The following is a 24,540-nucleotide window of genomic DNA, read 5'->3' as shown; positions in this document are numbered from 1 at the left end:
ACTGTATACCCACTGGGCAACCTTGGGCAAATCACACTCTCTCAGCCTCAGAGAAGACAAAGGCAACCCTCTTCTGATGAACAAATCTTGGTTCCGAAAGCTTTTGTCCTCCAGATGTTTTGGACTTCATCTCCCAGAATTCCCGACTGTTGGCTGAGCTGTCTGGGGCTTCTGGGAGTTGGAGTCCAACTCCAACTGAAGAACCATAGTTTGAAAACTATTGTTGTAAATTAACCCGCGAGAAACAGGGGCTTGCGTTACTCTAATTCCTAGTTCTATGCTGCGCGCGTACTTAAAACGTAAACAGCCGACGCTTTTTGTGACGTCACCGCGCAGGAAGACAGATACGACAGGGAGAGAGAAAAAGAGACGCTCGCTGTGTGCGCGGTGACGTCATCGCGTCACGGCCTCCAGCGTCGCGCGCGCCCCGCCGTAGTAACGGAGCGGAGTTCTGAGGGAGACGAGGAAGGAGACGAGATCTTAATTCCCTCAGAAGGTGTTGGGTAAGAACTGGGAGGATTAAACGGAGCGGGAAAGAGGACAAAAGAGTGGAAAGCGTTGCTGGCCCTTTCGCGGTCGGTTGGGAAAGTGGGCGGGGCCGCGGCCTAGTCGGGGTTTTGAAGCCTTGGAGCTTCACCGCGCTCTGTTTTCTCTTCTTTCCCGCAGGGTCGCTCACCTCCGGGCAAAACCTCCGAACCGAAGAGTTAAGGGTCAGCAGGTAAGTTGGGGGGAATCTCTTCTTGTTGTGTGCCTTCAAGTCATTCTCTGGCTAATGGCTGCATCTAAAGTGCCTTGGCTCAAGGCTATGGAATTCTGGGAATTGTAGTTTGCTGTAGGCCTAGAGCCTATGAGCAGAGCCTCATGACATAGTAAACAAAACACCATAAGCAATTAAAGCAGATAAAATAGTCGAAACATATTCTACTTTATCTGGTGTTGTGAATAAAAATTATTATTTCCATTGTTATTACTGTTATAATAATAATCAAGTTTATTTATGTTTCCCGCCTCTCCTGAGGATCGAGGCAGGATTACGTCAATACAATAATACAAATGACAATTGATAAAACACTCGTACTGAACTTAGCACATTCCTATTAGTTCTCTTAAAAAACCCGTTCATCAGTAGCCAGTGATCATAGCTGAGAGTGGGGCATCGTCATAACAGGGACGTCGCCAGGATTGTGGGAAGGGGGGGGTCCATGCTAAGTGCCACCATTATAATGGGGCTTGGACACGGTGGTGCAGCAGCACACACCATTCATTGTATCTAATGGAAGGGGGGTCCAGACCCCCCCCTTGGCTATGTCCCTGATTATAAGCTTTTATATGGAGTCCGATGGATAAGCCCACCAGAACAGAAGAGATCCATTTTGAGTGCCTTCTTAAAGGCCTCTACAGTATTGATGAGACGGATCTCTTCCAGTAGGCTAGACAATAGAATAAGAATCGTAGAGTTGGAAGAGACCCCAAGGGCCATCCAGTCCAACCCCATTCTGCCATGCAGGAGCTCTCAGTCAAAGCATCCCTGACAGATGGCCATCCAGCCTCTGCTTAAATACCTCCAAGGAAGGAGACTCCACCACTCTCCGAGGAAGGAGTTTGTTCCACTGTCAAACAGCCCTTACTGTCAGGAAGTTCCTCCTAATGTTTTAAGTGGAATCTCTTTTCCTGTAGCTTGCATCCATTGCTCCGGGTCCTGTTCTCTGGAGCAGCAGAAAACAAGCTTGCTCCCTCCTGAATGTGACATCCCTTCAAGTATTTAAACAGGGCTATCATATCACCTCTTAACCTTCTTTTCTCCGGGCTAAACATCCCCAGCTCCCTAAGTCATTCCTCATAGGGCCTAATGGTTTCTAGTCCTTTCACCATTTTAGTCACTGGACACACTCCGTTTTATCAACATCCTATATGTTTGTTATTAGTTTCACAAACTTAAAAAAATACACTTTGTAATTAAACACGTCACTTGAGTACAAAAACAAAATACAAACCGTTCTTTCATGCCACATTGATCAAGTGTATAATAAGAACAGAATATGCTTGTTTGACTTCCCTGCCTTTTCCAAGTCTGAGTATCAATCTATGTTTACAGTACTTTATATTAGAGTCCAAGTTTCTTTGTCTCTAAGTGTTAACACTCCTCTTCTTTCTCTTCAATTTCTATCTGCTATATTATCATATTCCTGTATAGATCTATAAAACCTTTTAAAATATTTCCCCATCTTTAATCGAAGGCAGTGTACCAACATCCTTTTTGAACTGCAGTGCCCAGAAGCAGACATAAAGATTCCCGATATGCCTAAGACTAAATACATTAACATCCAAAACCCACAAATCAGTGATATCTTTATCGGATCAACCTAAATATATGTTGCAAGCCGTTGAACCTCCACTGGCTTCTTCATCAAGCAAAGGTGTTGGAAATAACACAGGAGGAAATAAATTGCCAGTGTTAGTCACAGACCTAGATTCTGTCAAGGTGTTGGTAGTGTTTTGAGCATGAAGGGATATCTATGCAGGCAGGCCACTCCTGGCCATGCGGTACTGAGAAATAAAGTATTTTAAGGCCCAGGGAATTTAAATTCCATTAGCAAAACAAAAAGGTACTTCCTATGAGATCCAGGATGTCCTATGAGATCCAGACCACAAACCTCTTTATTAGGCAGAGAACACTGAATCAAAAAGCCCTCATTCTGGCTTTATATTTTGCTATCTTTCCAACATGGCTACCCCTGGTTATGTGTGCCTTCAAGTTGTTTCCAACTTATGGCGACCCTAAGGCAAGTGAACCTATCACAGGGTTTTCTTGGCAAGATTTGTTCAGAGGGGACTTGCCATTGCCTTCCTTTGGGGCTGAGAGAGGGTGATTTGCCCAGGGTCACCCAGTGGGTTTCCGTGGCTGAGGGGATTCATACCTTGGTCTCCAGAGTTGTAGTCCAGTGGTCAAACAACTACACCAAACTGGTGAACGTATACTATAAGCATATAGTCATCCATTGCTCAAACCACTCAATTGATTATATTACTGGTATTTAAATGCCTTTAAAGCTGTTGAGGGTGGAGTCCTGAGCTCCAGGGAGGGCAACTAATATTTGAATGTTGCAACCTTCCTCTCTACCATAAGGTCTTCTATCAGAAAAGGAAAGCAGTCACCAAAGATCACAACTTTTACCACAGGTCTGAGCAAAATGGTGTCCTCAAAACGTTGCTAAACTATAACTCCCAGCATTCCTCAGTGTTGGCCACACTGGCTAAGACTGATTTGTAAACTATTCCATTGCTATCACAGCTTTGCAGTTGTCGTTGTGATAGTGGGAGAAAGCCAGTTCAGGAGATCCTAGCCCTCTCTTCTCCCAATGGCTGCAGAAAGGGCATAAAAACCATCTATTTTGCTGACATACTTGTTTTCCTTTCCATTGAAACTGATGGGAAGGAAAATGAAAAGGGGGCATAATTATTGGAGGGGAAAACTCCCTTTCAAGCCCAGCAAGAATTGGGGAAGGGTAGTGGAATGAGGCAATACCGCAGACACTTCCTCCTGCCTCTAGCATTGCTCCATTACTGGTTGGTTTTCCATTTTTTAGGTTTTTAATTATCTTTTGTTGGTGGTTTTTATTTAATGAACAATTAAAAAAGGAAGCTGGATATTATGACCTGAGTGGAAACTGTCTGCCTACATCTACATTGTACTAAACTTCAGTTTTACTCATTTAAGACAGTCGTTTGTTTGTCTTTCTAGTACTTGATATCCTTACTCAATTCCATTAAGTTTATGTGAGTATTATTTGGCCTGTCTTTGAAACAAGAATGTGGTGTCAATGCTTGGTATATCACTTCTTCTTTTTGTCAGACACATCACGGACACCATGAATTGGAACAAAGGTGGTCCTGGTACCAAGAGAGGCTTTGGTTTTGGTGGCTTCTCAATATCATCTGGAAAGAAGGAAGAGCCCAAACTCCCTCAGCAATCCCACAGTGCTTTTGGAGCCACGGGTTCTTCAGCTGGCTTTGGGAAGACTCCACCACCTCAGCTGCCTTCTTTTTACAAGATTGGATCAAAACGAGCAAACTTTGATGAGGAGAATGCGTAAGCTGCCAGCTTTTTGCATGTGTAACCTTATTAAATGTCCTTTGCAAAATATTTTTGGTGGAATTTGTCATAGTTGGCTTACCTAACAACATGTGGACTGGTGTAATATAAAGAAACTAAACAGTTTTTTAAATTTCCTTTGCAAAATTTTATTACACAGAAAGTTCTTCATTATTACTTAGGCAACTTTCAGCTCACATACCAAGTCCTTAGTTATATTCCTAGCCATATAAAAACCTGAACGCTTCAGTAGACTGAAGACTGGTGTGTTAGTTACATATTGTGGGGTATAGGCTATTATTATTATTATTATTATTATTATTATTATTTCACTTGTATCCTGATTTTTACCAAGGATTGGATTCAAGACAACTTCAGAAACTGTATGTTGCTAAGTATACCTTAAAGCTGCAGCTGTAGTAATGCACAGAAGCAGCTGGAGAAAATTTGAGTGGAAACACACACTACTTATGTGCACACTATAGGGGGAGAGGATCCTTGCTATCTTACTGTTTCCATATTGGTTGTGTTAAATATATCTATTCCAGTATAAATATATTCTTCTAGATGAGTTTTCAGAGTAATTCTCAGCATGTTTTTCTGGACTGGGGATTCTAGAAGGTTCATCACTTCTCATTTTCAGCAGAAGGTTTCTGGAGCATACCTTGCTCCATCTCATCTGTCCTTTGCAGGTGGTAGAAAACCTCCTTGTCCTCACCCAGTCAGAAGTCTCTCGTCTCCTTATGCTTGTAATTGCATATTAATCATGAAGCCTGAAGTTGCTTTGTGTCAGCTGACGCTCCTGTAACTTTTCTTGTGTTTCCTCTCCCAGTTTGCTTTTTTGCAAGAGTTTTCATGTGTGCATGCAAGTTTTACCATTGCTGTTATTTTCCATTTTATGTATTCCTGATATTGCATGGTCCCATTTGCTTCTTCCTAGCATATTCGACCTTGTTGCACCATTTTGTTTAGAAGAAAACTGTCCCTTACTCTTGCATCTTCTTGTGTGTACTGCATATTCTATTTAGCAGTCACTCAAAAGGAAAACTTTCCTATGGTGTTGCTCCATATTTTATGGATGTATTGGTAAATTCTCTGGAATCTGTAGAAATAATATACTGTATGATCAGAGTCGTGTGGCTAACAATTTTCCTTTCCTGTAAACATAGTCCTATGTTGCCATCCTTTAATATATCACTTTGTCTATATCAATTTACAGCTACTTTGAGGATGAAGAGGAAGATTCCAATAATGTTGATTTACCCTACATTCCTGCTGAGAATTCTCCTACTCGGCAGCAGTTCCATTCCAAAGAACGTGACTCAGACAGTGAGGACGACCCACTGGAGGCCTTCATGGCAGAAGTGGAGGTAATATCCCTTTTCCTTACATGTTGCAGACACTTTATGGCTTTGGAGTGAGTGAGAAATGACCACTGAGGATAGCAATTCTCAATTTTAATAAGCATTTTCAAGAAAGTAATCATAAATATTACCTTTATTTTGCAATATTTTAATCAGCTTTCTGTTTTGAGTGTATGAATAATTTAAAGCAAAGTAACTACAGTCATTAGCACCTTAGGAACTACAACAGTCACTGCAGTCATCTAAAAAATGAGGAGGCAAATGAAGCTAAACATGTTTCTTTTAGGAGGGAGTTCAGTAATGGTAATGCCACCATAGAAAAGTTCCGACTTCGTCTTACATTAATTTTAAGAAATAAAAGCCAATTATTTTCCACTAGTCTCAATAGAAAGGGTAAGAGGACTTCTCAGGCAGGACTAGGAAATGTGATGGTATTGGACTGCAGTTCCCACCAGAGCCAACTACATTGGTCAGTGGCAAGGGATGGTGGGAATACTTATTCATCAGTGTTTGGAGGGCCGTGGGTTTCCCTGCCTTACCTGAGTGAGGGATAGGCAACTGTTGAAGGCATTAGCCCCTAGGAGACCTCACAGGGCCACAACTGACCCCACAAAAAAACAAAACAAAACAAAACAAAAAACTGTTCCCAAATGCTTATAGGGTGTATGGGACATTTTCACCAAATATTTAAAAAGGGCTTCTTTTGGGTGTACGTTGACCCATGGGAGGCTTCAAGATGTGGTGGAAATGCCCCATGCCCCCTGGTGGGCATGGTGCAGCATTTCAAGGCAAAATCATTCTTTTGGGGGTGGGAGGAATTGCAAAAATTATTTTTGACGCCTGGGAATTCTAGATAACTGCAAGATGTGGTGGGACAGCCATACACCCCCCCCCCCTGGAGTTTGCTAAGGACGTTTTGCAAAAAATATTTTTGATCCAAGAGTCCCTGGGGCTTCACAAAGCAGCCTTAGGGGTTAGATGCAGCCTGCTGGTCACACTTTGTCCAACCACACCTTTGACGATTAAGCTAAAGTTTAGATCATTTTTATTCAGAAGGTAACTTGACAGATAATGTGATATATTTTGATTGGTGTATTTGTAAATAACAATACTGAAGTAGTAGAAATGAGGTGATGTGCTGCACTGTGAAGTTACATTCATTTTGTAATTTATTAGGATCAAGCTGCTAGAGATATGAAGAGACTGGAAGATAAAGATAAGGAAAGAAAGAATACAAAGTAAGTTCTTTCATATATCACAGTCGTGTTGAAATAAATGAAAGCTTAATGGAAGCATGAGATTTTATATAATTTCTGTTTGATTAATATGTTAAGACTTTGCCATGCCAACATGTTTAAGCCTTCACAGAACTTCTGTAAAGGCTGCAATGTAAATTTTAAGGGTTGATTTATGTGGGCTGGTGTTTAGATGACTTTGCCTTGGAACAGGGAGCTAAACCCCTCCCTGATCCTCTTTTATTGCAGCATTCTGTGAACATCATATCTCTCAAACTTGGCAGTTATGTCATGATTACACTTTAAAATCTGGCAAGTCTTTGTGGGTTGGAATTGTTTTATGTTGATTCTAAATGTTGTCAGTGTCCAGTTATATTGGTACTATCCAGGTTGAATGTGTGGAGCTGGGTATGTGGAACATTTGCAGGGAAGTTTTGTTTCTCTGCTTATTTTTCCAGGGGTATACGCGATGATATTGAAGAAGAAGATGATCAAGTGAGTTCCCTACACTATCTTTCTATCTATTTTTTTTTAAAGCAGTGAATAAAAATGCATATTTCTAATCTCTTTCAAAGAAACCCTGACTATTTTTGCTTGCTGAGGACATGAGAAGAATGTTCAAACTAAATACATGGGACCATTGAGCCACCTAGTCATTTGGGACCAAAACCTGGGTTGTAGATGAGAGGAGTACTTTAGAACACAGCCAATATTTGAAAAAAGCTTATTAACGATTCCTTTTTTTATTTTAAATAGAAGTAAAACAATGATTAAACAATAATATGGAGACTGATAGGAAAAGGTGGAGTCAGAAAAATAAACATATATAATAAGTTAAATGTGGATCTAATTAGGGTTATAACAAATTTGTCTTGGGTCTGAAATGTATAAAGGCTACTGCTGACACTATAGAGGTCACCGCAGAATTCAGTTTAACACTTGTTGCACCCCTTTGATTTAATTGCATACATCCTAGTGACTTCTATTTGTAGTTTTTCAGGACTCAAATTAACCTTTATTCCTGATGATGTCAAATTCAGTAAACCATAACTTTATATAAATTTTGAAACACCTTCCTCAGTAATGCCTAATGGTATGCTGCAGCACATAAGTGTAAAAACAAAACTACTAGCATAACACAAGAAAGCATTAATAAGTCCTGAAAGCCCAAAGTACCACGCTGCTATATTCCTCATGAGTTGCCACCCTTTTCTTGTGGCCTCCTAATTACTCTCCACAGTAGATGATGATTCTGCTTATAGCTGCACTGAAAGTGGTTCGAGCATTTAATCCTTTCTAGTGTAGGGCCCAACATAATTACTCACCCTTCATAAGGGCTACCTTTTGCATCTGTGCAGGAGTGAAATCTCTGAGATTTCCTGTCTCATTAGGAACATAGCCAAAATACACAGGAGTGATGGACATCTCTTCAAAAATAAGTCTTAGGAAACATGATAACAGAACATAGCTTCCATATTAATTTGGGGGCAGGGTGGAATTAGGACCTTAGGGAATGTTCTCAGGCTATATGGTTAACTCATTCTTATGACTTAGCATACCATTATCTAAGGCCTGAAACACACGAGCCAAAAGGTGCAACTTCCAGCCACTTTGGGGTGTGGGGTGCACACAATGCATGCTCCCAGTGTAGCCAGAAGCTGTCTGAGGCCACCAGAAAAAGGAGTACTGAAAAAGTGTTCCTTACCGGTGGCCCATTTACGACTGCAGTGGTGACCCGCTCTGAGAGTAGGCCATACGATCACCACAGTCCTGGACCAATCAGGGCTTGAGGCTGCGCCACACAACCATTCTGTTTGACCCCTTTCTTCCCACTTTGTCATATCTTCAGGAGGGAATTTAAATGCATTACTTTGGTAGGCATTAATCTTAACACAGAGGAAAGTGTAGTAGATTTCTTAATGTTCAGTACATGTGTGTGAGATAGCTAAGAAATTCTGGGAGTGGTAGCTTCTTTAAATTTATAACACAACAAAAATTTCTGCAGATAGAAGGCTTTCATTCATAAACAAGAGTTGTACCATTCTACTTTACCTTGCTTCTTTTTTTTTGGTCTTGTCCTCTCCCGCTGATGAGTGTTGCAGGAAATTGTGAATCTATTAAATTAATGCCCTGTTTTCTCTTTTTAGACCCTTCTTGCTAGCTAGCCTAGTCTCACAGTCATCTGACAATTTCTCATATTGCACATTTAGGGGTGACAACCCATTAGTTTGATAACCAGTGTAATGCAGTGGACAGATGTGGTCATGTGAGTGAAGTGATCTGGGCTTCATTCCCCCCCCCCCCCGGGCTTAAAGCTCTCAGGGTGACCTTGGCCAATGGCAACCTCTCAGCCTAAACTACCCATGAAGGTTGGTAGAGAATGCCAGGTGGATTCGTGTATTAGTTTCTTGGAGGAAGGGCCTTATAAAAATGGAATAGTTATATAGGAATAGTAATTTTATAAAGTACTCGTGTTATATCTGAGTTTTTAAACTCGCAGTGAAGGAAGCTTTTTTTTAAAGATTTCTAAGGACAGACAGAAAAGGGGAAGTTTTCATTATTTTCAGATTTGAGCAATGTGAAATATTCCTATTATAGTACTACATCAAAAAGATTGTCCTGTCCTATAAGAAAACACGCAATTCTTAGGAGAGTTTTATTTAAGAACGTTTCTCTTCCATAAGGTAGATATCTGCAACTTTCACTTATGAATGTCTTTCTTTTACACTGGAGATACTATAGGTAATTGGAATTTCATCAGCTCAGTATAAAGCTGTTGAGTTTAAAGAATTGTTGACCAAGCAGAATCATTCTGCAGCTGAGATAATGTTGAAATTTAGATTCCGCTTTTATTACCTTTATGACCTCAATATTTGCTTGTAGATGCCATCCTATTTCTTAATCAGCCCCCTTTTAATTAGAAATAATTTCCCCTTTTAAATACACATGCTGTTTATAGGTTGTGTTTTATAATTTGAAGTTTATAAGAATCTGTTTGAGGGAAATGACAACTTGGTAGGAGATGGAATGCAGGTAAGTCCATTAAAGATACCATTCCACCTGCTCACTTGTGTGTTAGTCACTTGTGGCATGTTGACTCTTTAAGTAAAAGCCTTCTCTATTTCAGTTTGACAAATTTCCTTGCTTGGTTACCTAGAAATTATTTGTACTTGCCACAAGCCTGTGACCAAGAAGACTTGTAAGACTGGGAGGAACTTTTTTGTGGCATTGCCTGAAATGTTGGGATGGTCTGCTTAGTTCTTCCAAATTTGTGAATTTTGTGTTTTCCTAAAAGAGTCAGTTTTCTCTTTGTTACAGCTAATGCAAAGTAATTTCTCTTAGAAATAGTGTTGTTAAAATAAGCTGCTGATTCTTTGTCAATAGGCATTAAAATAAGCAGTCTGAATGTGGCTAACACTTACTGGAAAACTGCAGTAGCATTTCATCCCCTTTGACATTTGTATGCAGTTACATTTCTCTGTTTTGCTGCAGGAAGCTTATTTCCGCTACATGGCAGAAAATCCCAATGCTGGTGTGGTTCCAGAAGAAGAGGAGGATAATCTGGAATATGACAGTGATGGCAATCCAATAGCACCATCCAAAAAAATAATTGACCCTCTTCCTCCTATTGATCATTCAGAGGTGAGGGAGTTTCTTCCATCAGTAATAAAGCATCACACTTAAGTTCTTCTGAAGGCCAAGAGTAATGTACTGAATAAAGCAAAATAGGAGGAAGAAGATATTGCCCCAAGCCTCCAAGATAGAATGCTGGGAATGTGCATTATTTAGATGTCCTATTGGGGAAAGAAGAACTTGTTGCATGATTTTCCCTGTCCATGCTAGTGCTTTGATTCTCTCATTTGTCAGATGCCATGCTGATAATTACTGATTAAACATGAATGTCTGTGAACATTCCATTATATTGGAGCAGTTCAGGCAGAGGCAGTAGCCAGTGTTGAATCAATTAGGTGGTGTCTTTGATTGACTGTGAATAATTGGCTTGCAGATTGAATACCCGCCATTTGAGAAGAACTTCTATGATGAGCATGAAGAGATCACCAGCCTCACACCACAGCAAGTGGTGGAGCTGCGCCATAAGCTCAATCTCAGGGTAAGATGAAAACAAGAGACTTTTCTTTGGGGGCTGTCACTTGTTAAAATATTTTAATACCAACTATTTATACTGGACACTAAACAGATGCAGAAACTTACAAAGAAATAAAATAGCTCCTGATGGGTGATGTTATGATTCTGTAAGATGAAGAGTGTGAAAAAGGAAGACAGAGAGATAGGTATGTTAAGTTTCTGGAATGGTGATTCAAATGGAACAGAAAAGGAGGAAATGGTTTTGCTGTGGTGGCACATGGAGTATTTTCCAAAAAGTAGAACTTCAGGAGGGTTTGGAAGAAGATTTTTTCTCAATGGGGGGAGATCTGCACCAAGAAAGATGCATTCAAAAACATGGGAGAGCATGGGGAAAAAAGCATGGTGGTTTGGAGGTAAATTGTTGCTTGACTTTGGTAGTGTGTTGCTTTCTAGTCATTATGTCTTGGTATTCACTATCTTTCTTCATCCTGTCTGTTAGGATTTGACTGTTCAGGGCAGAGTGGTAGCTTCTGCCCCTCTCTTAGATTCATTCAGTTTCCACCTTCCTGCGATTTTCTGTTATTGTTCCAGCTTTGAATAGATACTCCCCAATATGCAGGCCAATTGTCATCATACCTGGCCTCTGAGTTGCATGTGAAAAGACGTGACACATAGAGAGAAGGCTTCTGTGCCGTTGTTTCATTTGCAGAAGTTTGCCATCCCAGTATGGGTCTTTTGATAATTTGAACTTTACATTATTCAATTTAGGTACATTTGGTACTTCTGAATTTGAAAGGAGTTTTCAATAAAACACAAGGAAAGTTAATCTGTAGCTGTGGGTATTGGTCCTATAATGGGTATTTCCTGCATTAAGCAGTATCAGGGATGTGACCAGGTAAAGTCTAGTGCTTATGTTCTCTATATGTCAGTGTGTGCATTTTAAAATACTTTCAAAATGTGTTGAAAACGTATGTCTATATAGGCTCTCTTTTTCTAGGTCTCTGGTGCTGCTCCTCCAAGGCCAGGTAGCAGTTTTGCTCATTTTGGGTTTGATGAGCAGCTCATGCACCAGATTAGAAAATCAGAATACACTCAACCGACTCCTATCCAGTGTCAGGTGAGTCCTGCAAGTATGAAATTTTTGTGAAGTCGAAGGCTTTCACAGTCAGCGTCCATAGTAAATTCTTCCAGAATGTGGTCACATAGCCTGGAAAACCCACAGAAAACTATGAAATGTATTTTTTTCTTTAGTCTGTTCTGTAACCCAAATATCACATTATTATCCAACTTGCATATTTGGTTAACAAATTAATAGATTTAACTGTAGAAGCAGTACTAATCAACAGCTGAGTTGATGGCACATACACATACACATCTTGATACTTTCCTTCCAGAACTGTTGTATGAAAAAAACTGTACACTTTCCAAGAACCTTACAAGTTAGTTTAGGCAGATACCTTTTGTGTTTAAATGAGATTTTTTTTGGCAGCAGGGTATAAGGCTGACATTTTAATGGACGTATTATGTTAAAACTCATTCCCTAAATAGAAAGTTCCTGGTTGTATTTTGGAGATCACTAGACTTAAAGCATGTTGGTACTTTCTCACCCTTTTTCAGGGTATCCCAGTGGCACTGAGTGGCAGGGACATGATTGGTATTGCAAAGACTGGCAGTGGAAAGACTGCAGCTTTCATTTGGCCAATGTTAATTCACATCATGGATCAGAAGGAACTGGAGCCAGGGGATGGCCCCATTGCAGTGATTGTCTGTCCAACCAGAGAACTGTGCCAGCAGGTAGGCATATTTGAAAAAATTGGGTAGGGGGAACAGGCTTGGAATAGGTTGTTCATCTGAGGGGGTCATGCTACATGCAATCCTTGGTTGAAACATCCAGCTAACATTCAGTATGTAAAAAGGAAATAGCTTCTATGAAAATCTACCTTACATTTCTTGATCACCAAAAACCAATCCACATAGAAGGGCTATGCATGTTATTTGGTACATTTTATGGGGAACAGAGAGTCAAAATCATGGTGCAGTAATGAAGGTTGCTTTGGTTGAAGAGCATGGTGTTCCATTTTGTTACCCTGATGAAGTAACCCTTTATTTTATGTGATAAAAACATACACGAGGGCCTATATCTAGTTGATGGTACCAACTAGAGTAGATCCATTGAATCAATGGGCTTTATATAGGTCAGGAATGGATGAAGTGCAGCCTATAGACCCTATGTGCCACTGCCTCTTTTTGTGGCTCCCAGCTCCCCACACCTTTAAAGTGTCAGATAACAAAATGCTCCAAAAATAGAACCCCAAACTCCAAAATTCAACCTGAAGTGGCAGTTAGAATTAAACAAGGATGCTAAAATTTGCCTTAGTTTTTATGAAAGTTCTGTATGGTGGCAAGAGAGGATACAATATGGGTTTCTCTGCTCAAGGACAGGCAGAAACCATGTGGTAACATACGGAATTTGGTTTATACTTAAGGAGTCCCTGCTCAGCCTTGTGAGATCTTGTCTAGCTTGTATCCAGAGCAGTTCCTTTTATGTGCTCCTGATTTTAGCTTCTGTTTCTTTGAGATAATGGAAAATTCTTCCTGTTTTCTGTCTTGGTATGTCATTTATGTTCTGTTGCCTGTTTTTAGATCCATGCAGAATGCAAACGCTTTGGGAAGGCCTACAACCTACGTTCAGTAGCTGTGTATGGTGGAGGAAGCATGTGGGAGCAAGCCAAGGCTCTGCAAGAAGGGGCAGAAATTGTTGTCTGTACTCCAGTGAGTATTTACATGCCTGCTTTGGCTCCCATGAAGGATATGGAATCCATCTTTCCTTCTTTTTGAAAATAGATAATTTCCTGTGATTAGTTCTCAGATTTTAACTTGCTTGATCCTAGCTCATTAGTTGTTTGGGTTTTTTTTTAACTGGAATCAGAAACTATTGAGTCCACAAAGGTCAAAAGGGAGGAAGATGGGGATGTGACCTTAAAGTACTTCACTGCTTCTGAGAAATTTATCAGAAGCAACTAAATCATTTTCTTCTTGTGAGAGTCTTCTCTCAATAACTGCCTTCAAACATTTTCTGACCTTTCCTAGCAACTGGTATTGCACTTTGTCATTAAAAGTTCTAGTGCCCATTCTCCATAAAGATCATAAGCAATAACAGAAAATAGAAATAATAGAGCCTAGTTAAATCTTTCCATTTTCAGTCTCTAGCCCTAAAACTTATTGTGATATGTAGTTTGAATTATGTTGATACCGACTTTGCAGATGAGATGTGTTAAATATTTCCACTCAGGGCCGTTTGATTGATCATGTAAAGAAGAAAGCAACGAACCTGCAGAGAGTCACCTACCTTGTGTTTGATGAAGCTGACAGAATGTTTGACATGGGATTTGGTATGTATCCAGTAATTATGGGCTTATAGTTATTTCACAGAGTCGGTTCATACTCAGTTTCATATCATCTTCTAGAATTGCTGTGTGCCTTGGGTGTTCATAATGAAATAAAGATGGTCCTTTCTCAGCTATGTACTCAGCTGTGACTTATTGCAGCTTTACATAAATTTATAGGATGTTTTAGGTAATGGATAGGATGGGTACAAAAGGAAGAATTTTTTGCATGTGGCAAAATAGAAAATAGAGAGGAAAGGAAGTGGTATAACCCAGTATAGTGTAGCAATAGATTGAGGTATATAAAAGAATGGAAGCATAAACATGCTTGTTAGGACTGTGAACACTACTATCAAGCTGTGGTATGTGTCCTGTCATGATCTCTGTGGTTAGCGAAAAAAGACTTCTTAGTGGTGGGGAGCACCAGATGGCTCTGTGAAAGTCAGTACAAAGATAGGTTTTGGTGACAACACCCAACTATTGCAACTTCCTTTCTGTCAATGTTTGGACAGAAGTGTTTTCAGAAAAACTTGTTTGTTCAAGCAAGCATTTTGTGGTCAAGGAAAGATTTTTTTTAAGGTGTATAGCTCTCTGTAATTAGCACATATCATATGAAGTGGTACGTGATGATAGCAGCCTCAAGGGTGGCATGGAGTACCAAATTCTGCAACCATTTCAGCTGCCCATGGCAAGTAAGGAGAAAGCTATTCAGTCCTAGAAAAGTGGCTGCCTTGGAGAAGTTTCTCTCCTCCTCTCTTGGTTAAGTTGAGAGAAGACAAGAGGTAATGTCATGTGTGTATATTTATAGATAGCAACATGAGTGAACTACTATTTTATTGTGTTTTTACTAGATTAATAATTGTTCTGAAAAAGTAAAAAACAAAAAAACCTGAAATGTAGAATGTTCTTCATAATGATTAGCCAGTGCAAAAATGGCTACAGAAATATGTGCAATTTTAAAAAGAAATTTGCCGGTTTGGTGTAGTGGTTCAAGCATTGAAATATTAACTCTGGAGACTAATGTTTGAATCCTTTCTGAGCCAGGGATGCCTACTGAGTGACCTTGGGCATGTCACACACTCTCAGCTTCAGAGGAAGGCAAAGGCCAACCCCTCTCTGAACAAATCTTGTCACAAAAATCTTTTAGGGTTAGTGTAAGGCAGAAACAACTTGAAGACACACTACAGCTACCAACATTAGTCCTACCTAGAGATGGCCAGAGAAATAATGATATTTTGTTTAGTTATGACGAATAATTCCCATTTATTTCAATCTATTTTAGACCTCCTGTAGTGTTCTTATTTTTACATTATGCTAGCCCCAATCCAGTACTACTTGCATGGAGCAAAACGGGATTGACAGAAGGAGGACTAAGCCAGAATTCAATTTCTTTACAAAGTCCTGGTTTGTTAGCAGCTACAAATGAGAAGTCATGATTTAAAATAAAATCTAATTAGGTGAACAAGCCAGTAAAAAAGCTTAAAGTTTGTTTTTACCTTGATAAACAGTTGACTAAGAGTTTATTTTAGCACACAATTCCTATTGCACACAGAGGGACAAACCAGGAGTCTGCTAAAGTAAAGCCAAATTCTGATCTATTCCTCCCCTAGATCATGGGGGTGCACCTGGGGTAGTGTTGAGACTGATAATATGCTCATGCCTTAGTTAAGCCATTGTTTAGCATCAGGTAAGCAAAACATGATTTAAGTTGAGGATGATCAGCTTCAAAGGTGCTATTCCCAAATGTATCATGGTTTTACCCTGAAATCAAAATATATACTACATTTGGATACCAATGGAAAGAAAATCCTATTTTAAATTTAATTAATTGGGGATTAAGAATTAAGTGTCATGTCTGCCTTATCTAAAATTTCAGGCCTTTCTTCATGCTGTTATTGGTGACATTTAAAAAAGAAGAAAACAGATTCAGGCCCATTTAAATTAACCAGTAATAAACATTTAACAGCTGTTAAGATCTCATTTGTATAGTCTATTCATTTTAAACATTTCTTAAGCAACTTTTAAAAAAAAATCCCCTCATCTTAATATTTTAAGATAATGATGTCATTTGCAAGATCTACTTATGGAAAGATGATGGGAGGTCTACATTTCATAAAATGATTTATTCTAAAATATCCACCATAGTTCATTTTAGCCCTGTGCCATATTTTAGTCATCCAGTTGGACATTAGGAAATCAAAATGTACCTGCATTTCAGCATTTGTTGTAGTAAACTGGGCTTTCACTGGAAGTCTTTCTTTTCTTAACCAGAATACCAAGTCCGATCAGTTGCCAGCCATGTGCGTCCTGAAAGGCAGAGTGAGTATTTAAAATTTAACATTTAAAGAGAGAGCTTCAAATCTGTCTTGTAAAGTTAGAGTCAGGGTGTCTGGGATGTCCCAGGACCTATTTTAGTGCCTAGATTTACCCATAGAGGAAATTAAGCAGTGTACATGCCTTTGTATACTGTTTTCTAGTTTCCTCCTTACCCCTCCCCCAAGTTTTCAGGTGTATTGTCTTCTAAGGGTTTGTTCAAATAATGTGTTTTTTAGGCATGCCAAGTTACTGCTGTTTCATCTTCTTTTACTCTCTGAAATGAAATGGGTGTATAAATTTCTGTAGAATATCCTGTACCACTGAGTCACTGCTGGCAATGCCCATGTATCTGAATTATGGGGGCATTGCTTCTGGATTTCAGCGAGTGTCATGATTTCTTTATGAATTTGGATTCCAGCATATTTCTGTATATATAAATAAAGTACCGCTTTCTTGGTTTAACAGCTCTGCTCTTCAGTGCCACTTTTCGGAAGAAGATTGAGAAACTGGCCAGAGACATTCTGATTGACCCAATTCGAGTGGTGCAGGGAGACATTGGAGAGGTAATATTGTATATTCCTCTCTTGAAAAGAGCAGTTTGGAAAAACTTAAGCAGAGAGGGAATTCCAGGAAATCCATGGAGTGGTTCCTCCTTGCTCTGCTCTTCTGTTAAGATATTCTCTTTACCTTTGCTGTTCTAATTTTCTCGTTTTTCTTCTATTGGACATTCCCCTCTACAACAGGCCAATGAAGACATCACTCAAATTGTGGAGATCTTTGCTTCTGGTCCCAACAAGTGGAACTGGCTAACTAGCCGCCTAGTGGAATTCACCTCTTCAGGGAGTGTCCTCCTATTTGTTACCAAGAAGGCAAATGCAGAGGAACTGGCCAACAACCTTAAGCAAGAAGGACATGACCTGGGGCTGCTGCATGGTGATGTGGATCAGAGCGAAAGGAACAAGGTCATCTCAGATTTCAAGAAGGGGACTTTCCCAGTTCTGGTTGCCACCGATGTGGCAGGTAGGACCATGCTTAAGAGTCCTGGAAGCTGTTTTTTAAATCACAGCTTTCTCATCTTCTCTTCCCCCGCCCCCCCCCCCTCACAAGCTATATTGCCACTTGTGCCATCCATTCATCCTACTGTAGTATGAAAAGTGTCATATGTTCCATATTCAATAAATACAGACTTAACATATTAAAATTGGCAAAGTCACCAGGTTAAAGAAATCAAAGTTGAACTGATTGAGTTTAGTAAGTTAGATTCTTTTTAAAATATACATATGACTAACACTCAGTTGTTCTGAAGCAAAAGATGTGCTTTCTTTGCTTTAAGATGTGTGATGTAACAGACATGGCATATAATACAAGAGAAATTTCCTCCTTAGTGAAAGAAAGTGGAAAGGGGAATGCCTCTTTAAAAAGACTCCAGCAGAAAGTGCCTTTCCACTATCAGCTAGTGGAAAGATTCTTATGAAGGGCTGTTTCTCACTCACCTCGATGCATAAGAAAGCCACCCTAATCTAGAAAAGGTTTTCTCTTTTCTTTTTTTCCTCATACTTTTTCCGAAGATGAGAAATGCAGACATGAGAGTTGATAATAGGGTGGGGAAATGATGGCCCTGGAGCCCCCAAGACTTTTTTTAGCAATCCCCAACATCCCCTGTCAGTCCCACAAAAAGGGGCTGACTTTCTTAGAAGCCTCCAGGAGTGGCAGACCACTATTGAATGAAATAATTTGCAGAGGCCCACTTGAACTATAATGTAAACAAAAATCTGTATTCCAAAATAAGTATTGGACTTCTCGAAGTTGAGGGTTTTTATATGAGAGGTCCCTCATGTCTTCACTTGGCTATATTTTTCTTAGTTTGCTCTGGTTGAAATCATGATTAAACATTTTTTACATTGGTTAAGGTTTGTTTATCCTTTTTAGATCCACTCTTCCTTCAGCTCCAGATTTCTTAGAATTGGCTGTATTTGAAATTCTGCTGCTTCCAGGTCCAGCTTTGCCAACTTCTTGATTTAATTTTAAATATCTCTAAATATCCCCTCATTCCACTGTGGAAGCTAAATTTTTTGATAGCAAATAGAACTCAATGCAACTAGACATATTTTCGGTCCAGAAAGAATGTGTCTTTTTGGAACCGTGCTATAATCAAAGTACTTTACCTGATCCAAACAGAAAATGGCTAGGGTAACATGCTTGTTTTCAAGTATTAACTGACATTTCTTTGAAGTTGAAAGTGTTGGAACGAAAAGAGCTAGTTCAGTAGACCTAGCTCAGCGCAGACCAAGAAGGGATGATGAAAAGCAAAATGCTCTTCGGGACAAGTATTTGTAATTTCTTATGTCTGAGAATTGCAGTGACTCTCTCTTGACCCCACCTCTACCCCCATTCTCACCTGACTCATGTTCTCTGCCCAGCTCGTGGTCTGGATATTCCTTCTATCAAGACTGTGATCAATTATGATGTGGCTCGTGATATTGATACCCACACTCACCGAATTGGTCGTACCGGCAGAGCAGGGGAGAAGGGCGTGGCCTACACTTTACTGACGCACAAGGACAGCAATTTTGCTGGAGATCTTGTTCGGAATTTAGAAGGGGCCAATCAGCATGTTTCAAAAGAACTCTTAGATTTGGCCATGCAGGTAATTTTGGCCAGTGCTAAGAAGCCATGATCACTGATGAATTGTTCATGTGCCACCATTGGCAAAAGGTGCTTCCTCTGGGATTTTACCGTACACCTTTATTTGGCAAATACTTTATAATTACTCTCTCCTTTTCATCTAGTTGTATATTCTTGACATTTTTTTGTAAATCTTCTGATAATCTTGCTGTCTAGAATAGCTAAACTAAGCCACAATGAAATGTTCACATGGTAATGCTGCTATCATCTATCTGTCAGAATGCTTGGTTCCGGAAATCCCGTTTCAAGGGAGGAAAGGGCAAGAAGCTAAACATTGGTGGCGGTGGTCTAGGGTACCGTGAACGCCCTGGCCTAGGATCAGAAAGTGCAGTAAGTATAAACGTTCATGTAACTAATTCATGTTGACAAGAACAATTCTGTGTACATCTCTTCAGAAGTAAACCCCATTGATATCTGTGAAACCTATTCTAAAGTATAGGTGTGTGGCCTAACTTGGATCATAATAACTGCCAGCACCTTTTGTTGTCCACAGGACCGTGGGAGTAACAATGTAATGGTCAACTATGAGGCATATAAACCATCCTCGGGAGCAATGGGGGACAGGCTGTCTGCCATGAAAGCCGCATTCCAGGTTAGTATGGCAATCTGCATTGGGGCTTCAGCCACCTTTTTACTAAGACTTTTGTCCCAGTCATGAAATTCAGTCCTCCCAGTTTATTCTAGCTCATATGAGAAAAGGAAAGAATCCTTGGGGAGATAATGCATCCCCCTTCTTTTAACCTATCCATCTATTTTGTAGTTCATCATGAGCTTGTTACACCAACTTAAGAGGGAAAAAAGAAGTTGATGGTTATAAGCTTTGTTTCAGAAAAGCAATAGTAAGCAATAGCAAGTACATTTTCTGTACCACTTATCAGTGCACTTAAGCACTCCTTAAGCAGTTTACAGTGTATAAGCTAATTGCCCCCAACAAGCTGAGTACTCATTTTAGCGACCTCAGAAGGATGCCAGGCTGAATCAACCCTGAAGCTCCTGGCTGGTATCAGACTCACAGCCTTGCAACTGAGTGAGTGGCTGTAGTACCAACATTTAACCACTGCACCACCAGGGCTCCCTAATAGTGGCTTTTTAGATTTTCCAAATTTCCGTGTTGTTTGGCACAGATTATTCATTAGGCAGGGTTTTTATTGGCCAGAGGTAGAGTTGTTGACTTGATTCCAAGAAGAGGGAGGGCTGAATTTCAAGTTTCTTCTTTGCACATTATATGCACAGAGATCACAAGGGAAGAAATGCTGTAGTGCCAGAGACGTTTGCATGCCAGGCTTTATTCTGTAAAAAGTCAGCCCAATGTTCCCCAAGTGTTCCAGTGACTATAGGAAGTAAGCAAGTGCATTCCAGCAGAAGGCTAAAAATTAATAGAGGTATACCTGACTGTTCTAGGAGATGTTCAGTCCCCATATGAAAAATAGCAAAGATCTCTTGAACATGGAATAAATCTCTACGCAGTAGTTTATACTCACTTAATAGAATCCCATCCTCTCCAGTGCCTAGACTTCAATTTTTGGCAGTGTCTGATGTTCCTGAAAAGGGCAAAAAACTAAAAGAGGCACATTTGGCTTAGGAATCCTTGTAAAACCAGATACTGGATACATTTTTTTCTATTTTCTTTCTCTCTCTTATAGTCCCAATATAAGAGTCATTTTGTTGCTGCCAGCTTTAGCAACCAGAAGACAGGCAGCTCATCAGCAGGGGCCAGTGGGTGGACCAGTGCAGGAAGTTTGAACTCCGTGCCAACAAATGCAGCACAGCAGAACTTAGCAAAACCCGACAGTCCCATGAGCACAGCAGGAATGGCAAAGGGTATCCCAGGCTTCACAAGCAGTGGAAACTTAAATAGCATCCCCAACTTTCCAAGCACTGGAGTGCAGGGGTTTAACAGTGTGAATGCCAGCAACAGCAGCAAAGAAGGCAACAGTGGAGGCAGAGAAAGGTACAGTGACAACCGCAGCAGCAGTCGCCATAGTGATGGCCAGCGCCATGGAGAAGGTGGTGGCCGCCACAGCGATAGCCAACGCCACGGGGAAGGTTACCGTCAGGGAGAAAACCGCCATGGAGACAGCCACCGTCACAGTGAAAGCAGGCATTCTAGTGGTGGGAACAATACCAGTAGCCGCCATGGGGACGGTCGGAATAATGGGGACGGTCGGAATAATGGGGACAGCCGGAACAGCAACGAAAACAGAAACAGCGAGAATAGGAATAGTGAGAGCAAGAAAGATGGTAACATCAGAGACAACAGCAAGACAGATGGTTTTGCAGTTCCTGAACCGCCAAAGCGCAAGAAGAGCCGATGGGACAGCTAAGAGCCCAGGTTACCAACCAAGTGGCAAGGTGCCTGCCCCTCTATCACTCTCTCTACCAACAAATGGCTGTTGAGAATAATAACAGCAATGAGCAACGATCCCCAACCAAACCTTGGCTGGTGCATTTGCAAACAACTATACTTCATTGGCACGTCTGTGTTGTGCTGTGGTCAACAGGAAAGTATTCCTCTTTGTGGAATTTCTCTCTGCTCTGCCTTTTAAATATCCGTCCACATTGAGGGGTATCCAACAGACTGGTCCTCTTTAGCAAGAACCAAACATTTTGTGTGTGTTTCCTTTTTTTTTAACTTGAGTGTGTCCAGAAGGGGATTTGGAACATTTCATTGTATCCATATTAACATGGGTTTGAATTACACCCCCCCCCCCCTTGCCAATAGGTGACCAGTTGCCCTCTCTTCATCCCCAATATCTCTGTTTCTGCAACATTTTCTGCTGGTCACAGTGGCACTCATTGTACATGCTTAGACACTCAGTGTACATGCTTAGGGCTCTGATGCAGGAGAGAGAAGTGGTGGTCCCTAGGACAGAGGTGGGGCAGGGAGCTTTAGTTGAACTAGCCCATCTACACAGAACTTTGAGTCCTGCATGGGAAAAATAATATTTCATAACTCCTAGTTACCAGTTTGCCTTTTTTAGTTGAAATCTCAGCACTGTGTACTATAGATCTTATTTTTGTGTTTTCAGCAGGCAAGACAGAGAAGAGAGGCAAAATGTCAGATCACATCTTCCATCCCTCCTCCTGACTTGATAGTGTCTGCATGCTAGTAGCAAACAGAAAGAGAGAGATTGAGGTGGTATTTCTAGGTGCGGGAGGGAAATGGAAGCAGGCATGTAGATGTACAGGCAATATGCTTACATCTCTTTGCTCCATTGTTACCCCAGCTACAATAAGGGGTTTGGCCAGATCTAAATGGTTCCTTTTACTCAGTATAACAGCACTCATGAATAGTATGGTGTGTGCAGTTGCAAGGTTAGTATGGTAAACTTCTCCACAGCAATCAATGTTTTTCTTTTTACACCATGCCATCTTGGGTGCTTTTTGCAGCTGAAAAATGGTTCAGCAAAACCCAGCAGAATCTCAGTTTGCCTAGAACTGAAGTTTTCTGGCTCCAGAGGTGATCCAGTTTCTATTCTGATTGGTCTCTGTCTATGTGTATGAAGAGTAGAGGCGACGTTAAATCTACAAGGAACAGAAGAGATAGGCCATAGAGTCATGGGTATACCCCTCCCACAAGGTTCCCTAGGAAGCAAGTACAATAAAAATTGATTCTCTCAACAGCATTTAATTGGACTCTTGTGTAGATTTTTTGTGAATGTTCTAGACATTACCCTCACAGCCCCAGAGTAAAACTCACTGGGGGAGGAGACCTTTTGTATATAGTATCAAGTTATTGTGATTTTGGGGCCAACCTGGGAAGGCTTTTAACTTGTTAAGTTTGCAACTGGCTGCTGAAGAAGTGTGTACATGCAGAGATGCTAAAAGCAGGACCTGCTTGAAACAGTAAGCTGCTTTTTCCATACTGACTTTTGCAAACATCTGGAAAGAAGCAGCAAATGTAAAAATATTTTGATTCCCCCCCCCCCCCCTCAAACGTGTGTTCTTAAGCTATTTAATCAATTCTTTTCTCTTTTTGCTGGAGTGGTAGAAAAATCTTGTTTGCCTAAAATAGTTTTGTTCCTGCTTTCATTTTTATGATGATATCTGAAGCTGTGTCAAGATCCTGTGACATGCCATTCCCTTTACTTTCCATTTTCTCTTCTAGTAAATGTTTTATTATTAGGACAATTGTCTGGAATGTGTCTTTTTGTTTTGGCCTTTTGTCTTTTCCTTTACTTTTGGGTTTTGCAGCTACATAAAGATCTTGCTGCACTAAGGTCTTTTTCACACACAACACAGTTACATTATGTTTCCACTTTAACTGCCATAGTTCCACCCCATGGAATCCTTGGATTTGTAGTTAAGGAAACTACACCTCCCAAAGATTCCATAGGATTCAGCCATCACAGTTAAACTTGTATCAAATTGTTATAATTGTGTGGTGTGAAAGAGACCTAAAATGAGGACAGAAAGGATCTTTCCTTCCTAGATTACTTGTCTCTTTTCCTCCTTAGATTACGTACCTTACCTTATATGCTCATGTGTCTAACTTTCTGTCCCTTGCTTCTCCCTTGCAACTCACCTCCCAACGCCTTTTTCTGGTGAAAGAGCAACAGCTCTGCATTTCCAAATATTAGTTGGCTAGTAATGTGTAGTCTTACCCTTAAAAAAGAAAGGGATTCCTATTTTGAAAGATATTAAAGTCTACCTTATTTGGAAGTTCAAACTTGTTATTTGTGCAGTCCCTCTTAGAACTTTTAGAATGACATAATAAAGGATTACTTTCTTTTATACTAGGAGGAATGATTTACAGAGAAGTTGGTCTAGACCTTGTTGGATGCTTTCAGCATTTTTAAAATCTAGATGCTGCAAAATCCCTCTGTGACATCACCATTAGAAGAAATATGATGTGATTCCATAAGTGACTCTTGAAGTACAGACGATGGTAACAGAATAGGGGAGAAGCAGAATGTTGTTGGAAAGGGAATGACAGTGTTGCCTTTGTGCAGACCAGTCGCCTCTCCTGGAAACTAGTCTTGTTTCTGCATGCTTCGTAGATATATACTTATCCCTCCACATTTGCGGCTTTGACTTTTACAGATTTGATTATTCACGGATTTTATTAATATGTTCTCTCTAGAAATATCTAGGTCCTCCAGAGCAACTCTATGATCAACTTTAACCAAAAGTCGTACTGAAGGACCTGGAGATTCCTAGAGAGGTGTTCTGTCAGGTAAAAAAAGTGTTTTCGTTATTTGAGTTTTTCCACATTCATTGGGGTCTTGTGTCCCTGACCCCAGCAAATGTGAAGAGACAAGTGTTGTCCTTTTAAAAAAAAAAATCTATAAAACAGAATTAGGGCTTTCAACATCTTTTAAGTCTTGACAGGTGCCTTCTTGTGCTATTTAGAGCAAACAATAAACTAAGCCCAC

At 40.3% G+C, this 24,540-nt stretch overlaps 1 protein-coding gene across 2 annotated transcripts; it reads left to right on the top strand.

The window, feature by feature from the left end:
- The first annotated feature begins 347 nt into the window (after positions 1–347).
- DDX42 (DEAD-box helicase 42) lies at positions 348–23,296 on the top strand. Of its 2 annotated transcripts, XM_089531619.1 has the most exons (19): positions 348–503; positions 667–718; positions 3,854–4,090; positions 5,313–5,463; positions 6,634–6,695; positions 7,151–7,187; positions 10,185–10,334; positions 10,699–10,803; positions 11,776–11,895; positions 12,396–12,572; positions 13,422–13,550; positions 14,071–14,170; positions 16,436–16,483; positions 16,946–17,043; positions 17,224–17,500; positions 18,901–19,127; positions 19,385–19,495; positions 19,659–19,757; positions 20,809–23,296. In XM_089531619.1, the coding sequence occupies exons 3-19, from the start codon at positions 3,870–3,872 to the stop codon at positions 21,487–21,489; spliced, it is 2,793 nt and encodes a 930-aa protein (XP_089387745.1). In that variant the 5' UTR covers positions 348–503; positions 667–718; positions 3,854–3,869; the 3' UTR covers positions 21,490–23,296. The 2 variants fall into 2 exon arrangements, with proteins under 2 accessions (XP_089387745.1, XP_089387746.1); XM_089531620.1 differs by lacking the exons at positions 348–503; positions 667–718; positions 3,854–4,090; positions 7,151–7,187 and having other exon boundaries at positions 5,449–5,463.
- Positions 23,297–24,540: the final 1,244 nt, after the last annotated feature.

Source organism: Sceloporus occidentalis, unplaced genomic scaffold (genome assembly GCF_023333645.1).
Source record: "Sceloporus occidentalis isolate IW3139 unplaced genomic scaffold, rSceOcc1.0.p SCAF_7, whole genome shotgun sequence".
In the NCBI taxonomy this organism is placed as follows: domain Eukaryota; kingdom Metazoa; phylum Chordata; class Lepidosauria; order Squamata; family Phrynosomatidae; genus Sceloporus; species Sceloporus occidentalis.
Note: the sequence above shows the minus strand (reverse complement) of the source record. Positions and strands in the feature narration are given on the sequence as shown.

Excerpts from the sequence above, each read along its gene's own strand:
- DDX42 (XM_089531619.1), top strand. The coding sequence starts at position 3,870 with ATGAATTGGAACAAAGGTGGTCCTGGTACCAAGAGAGGCTTTGGTTTT. Across the intron at positions 12,573-13,421 it reads CCAGAGAACTGTGCCAGCAG|ATCCATGCAGAATGCAAACG; the intron begins GTAGGCATATTT and ends GCCTGTTTTTAG. Across the intron at positions 14,171-16,435 it reads AATGTTTGACATGGGATTTG|AATACCAAGTCCGATCAGTT; the intron begins GTATGTATCCAG and ends TTTCTTAACCAG.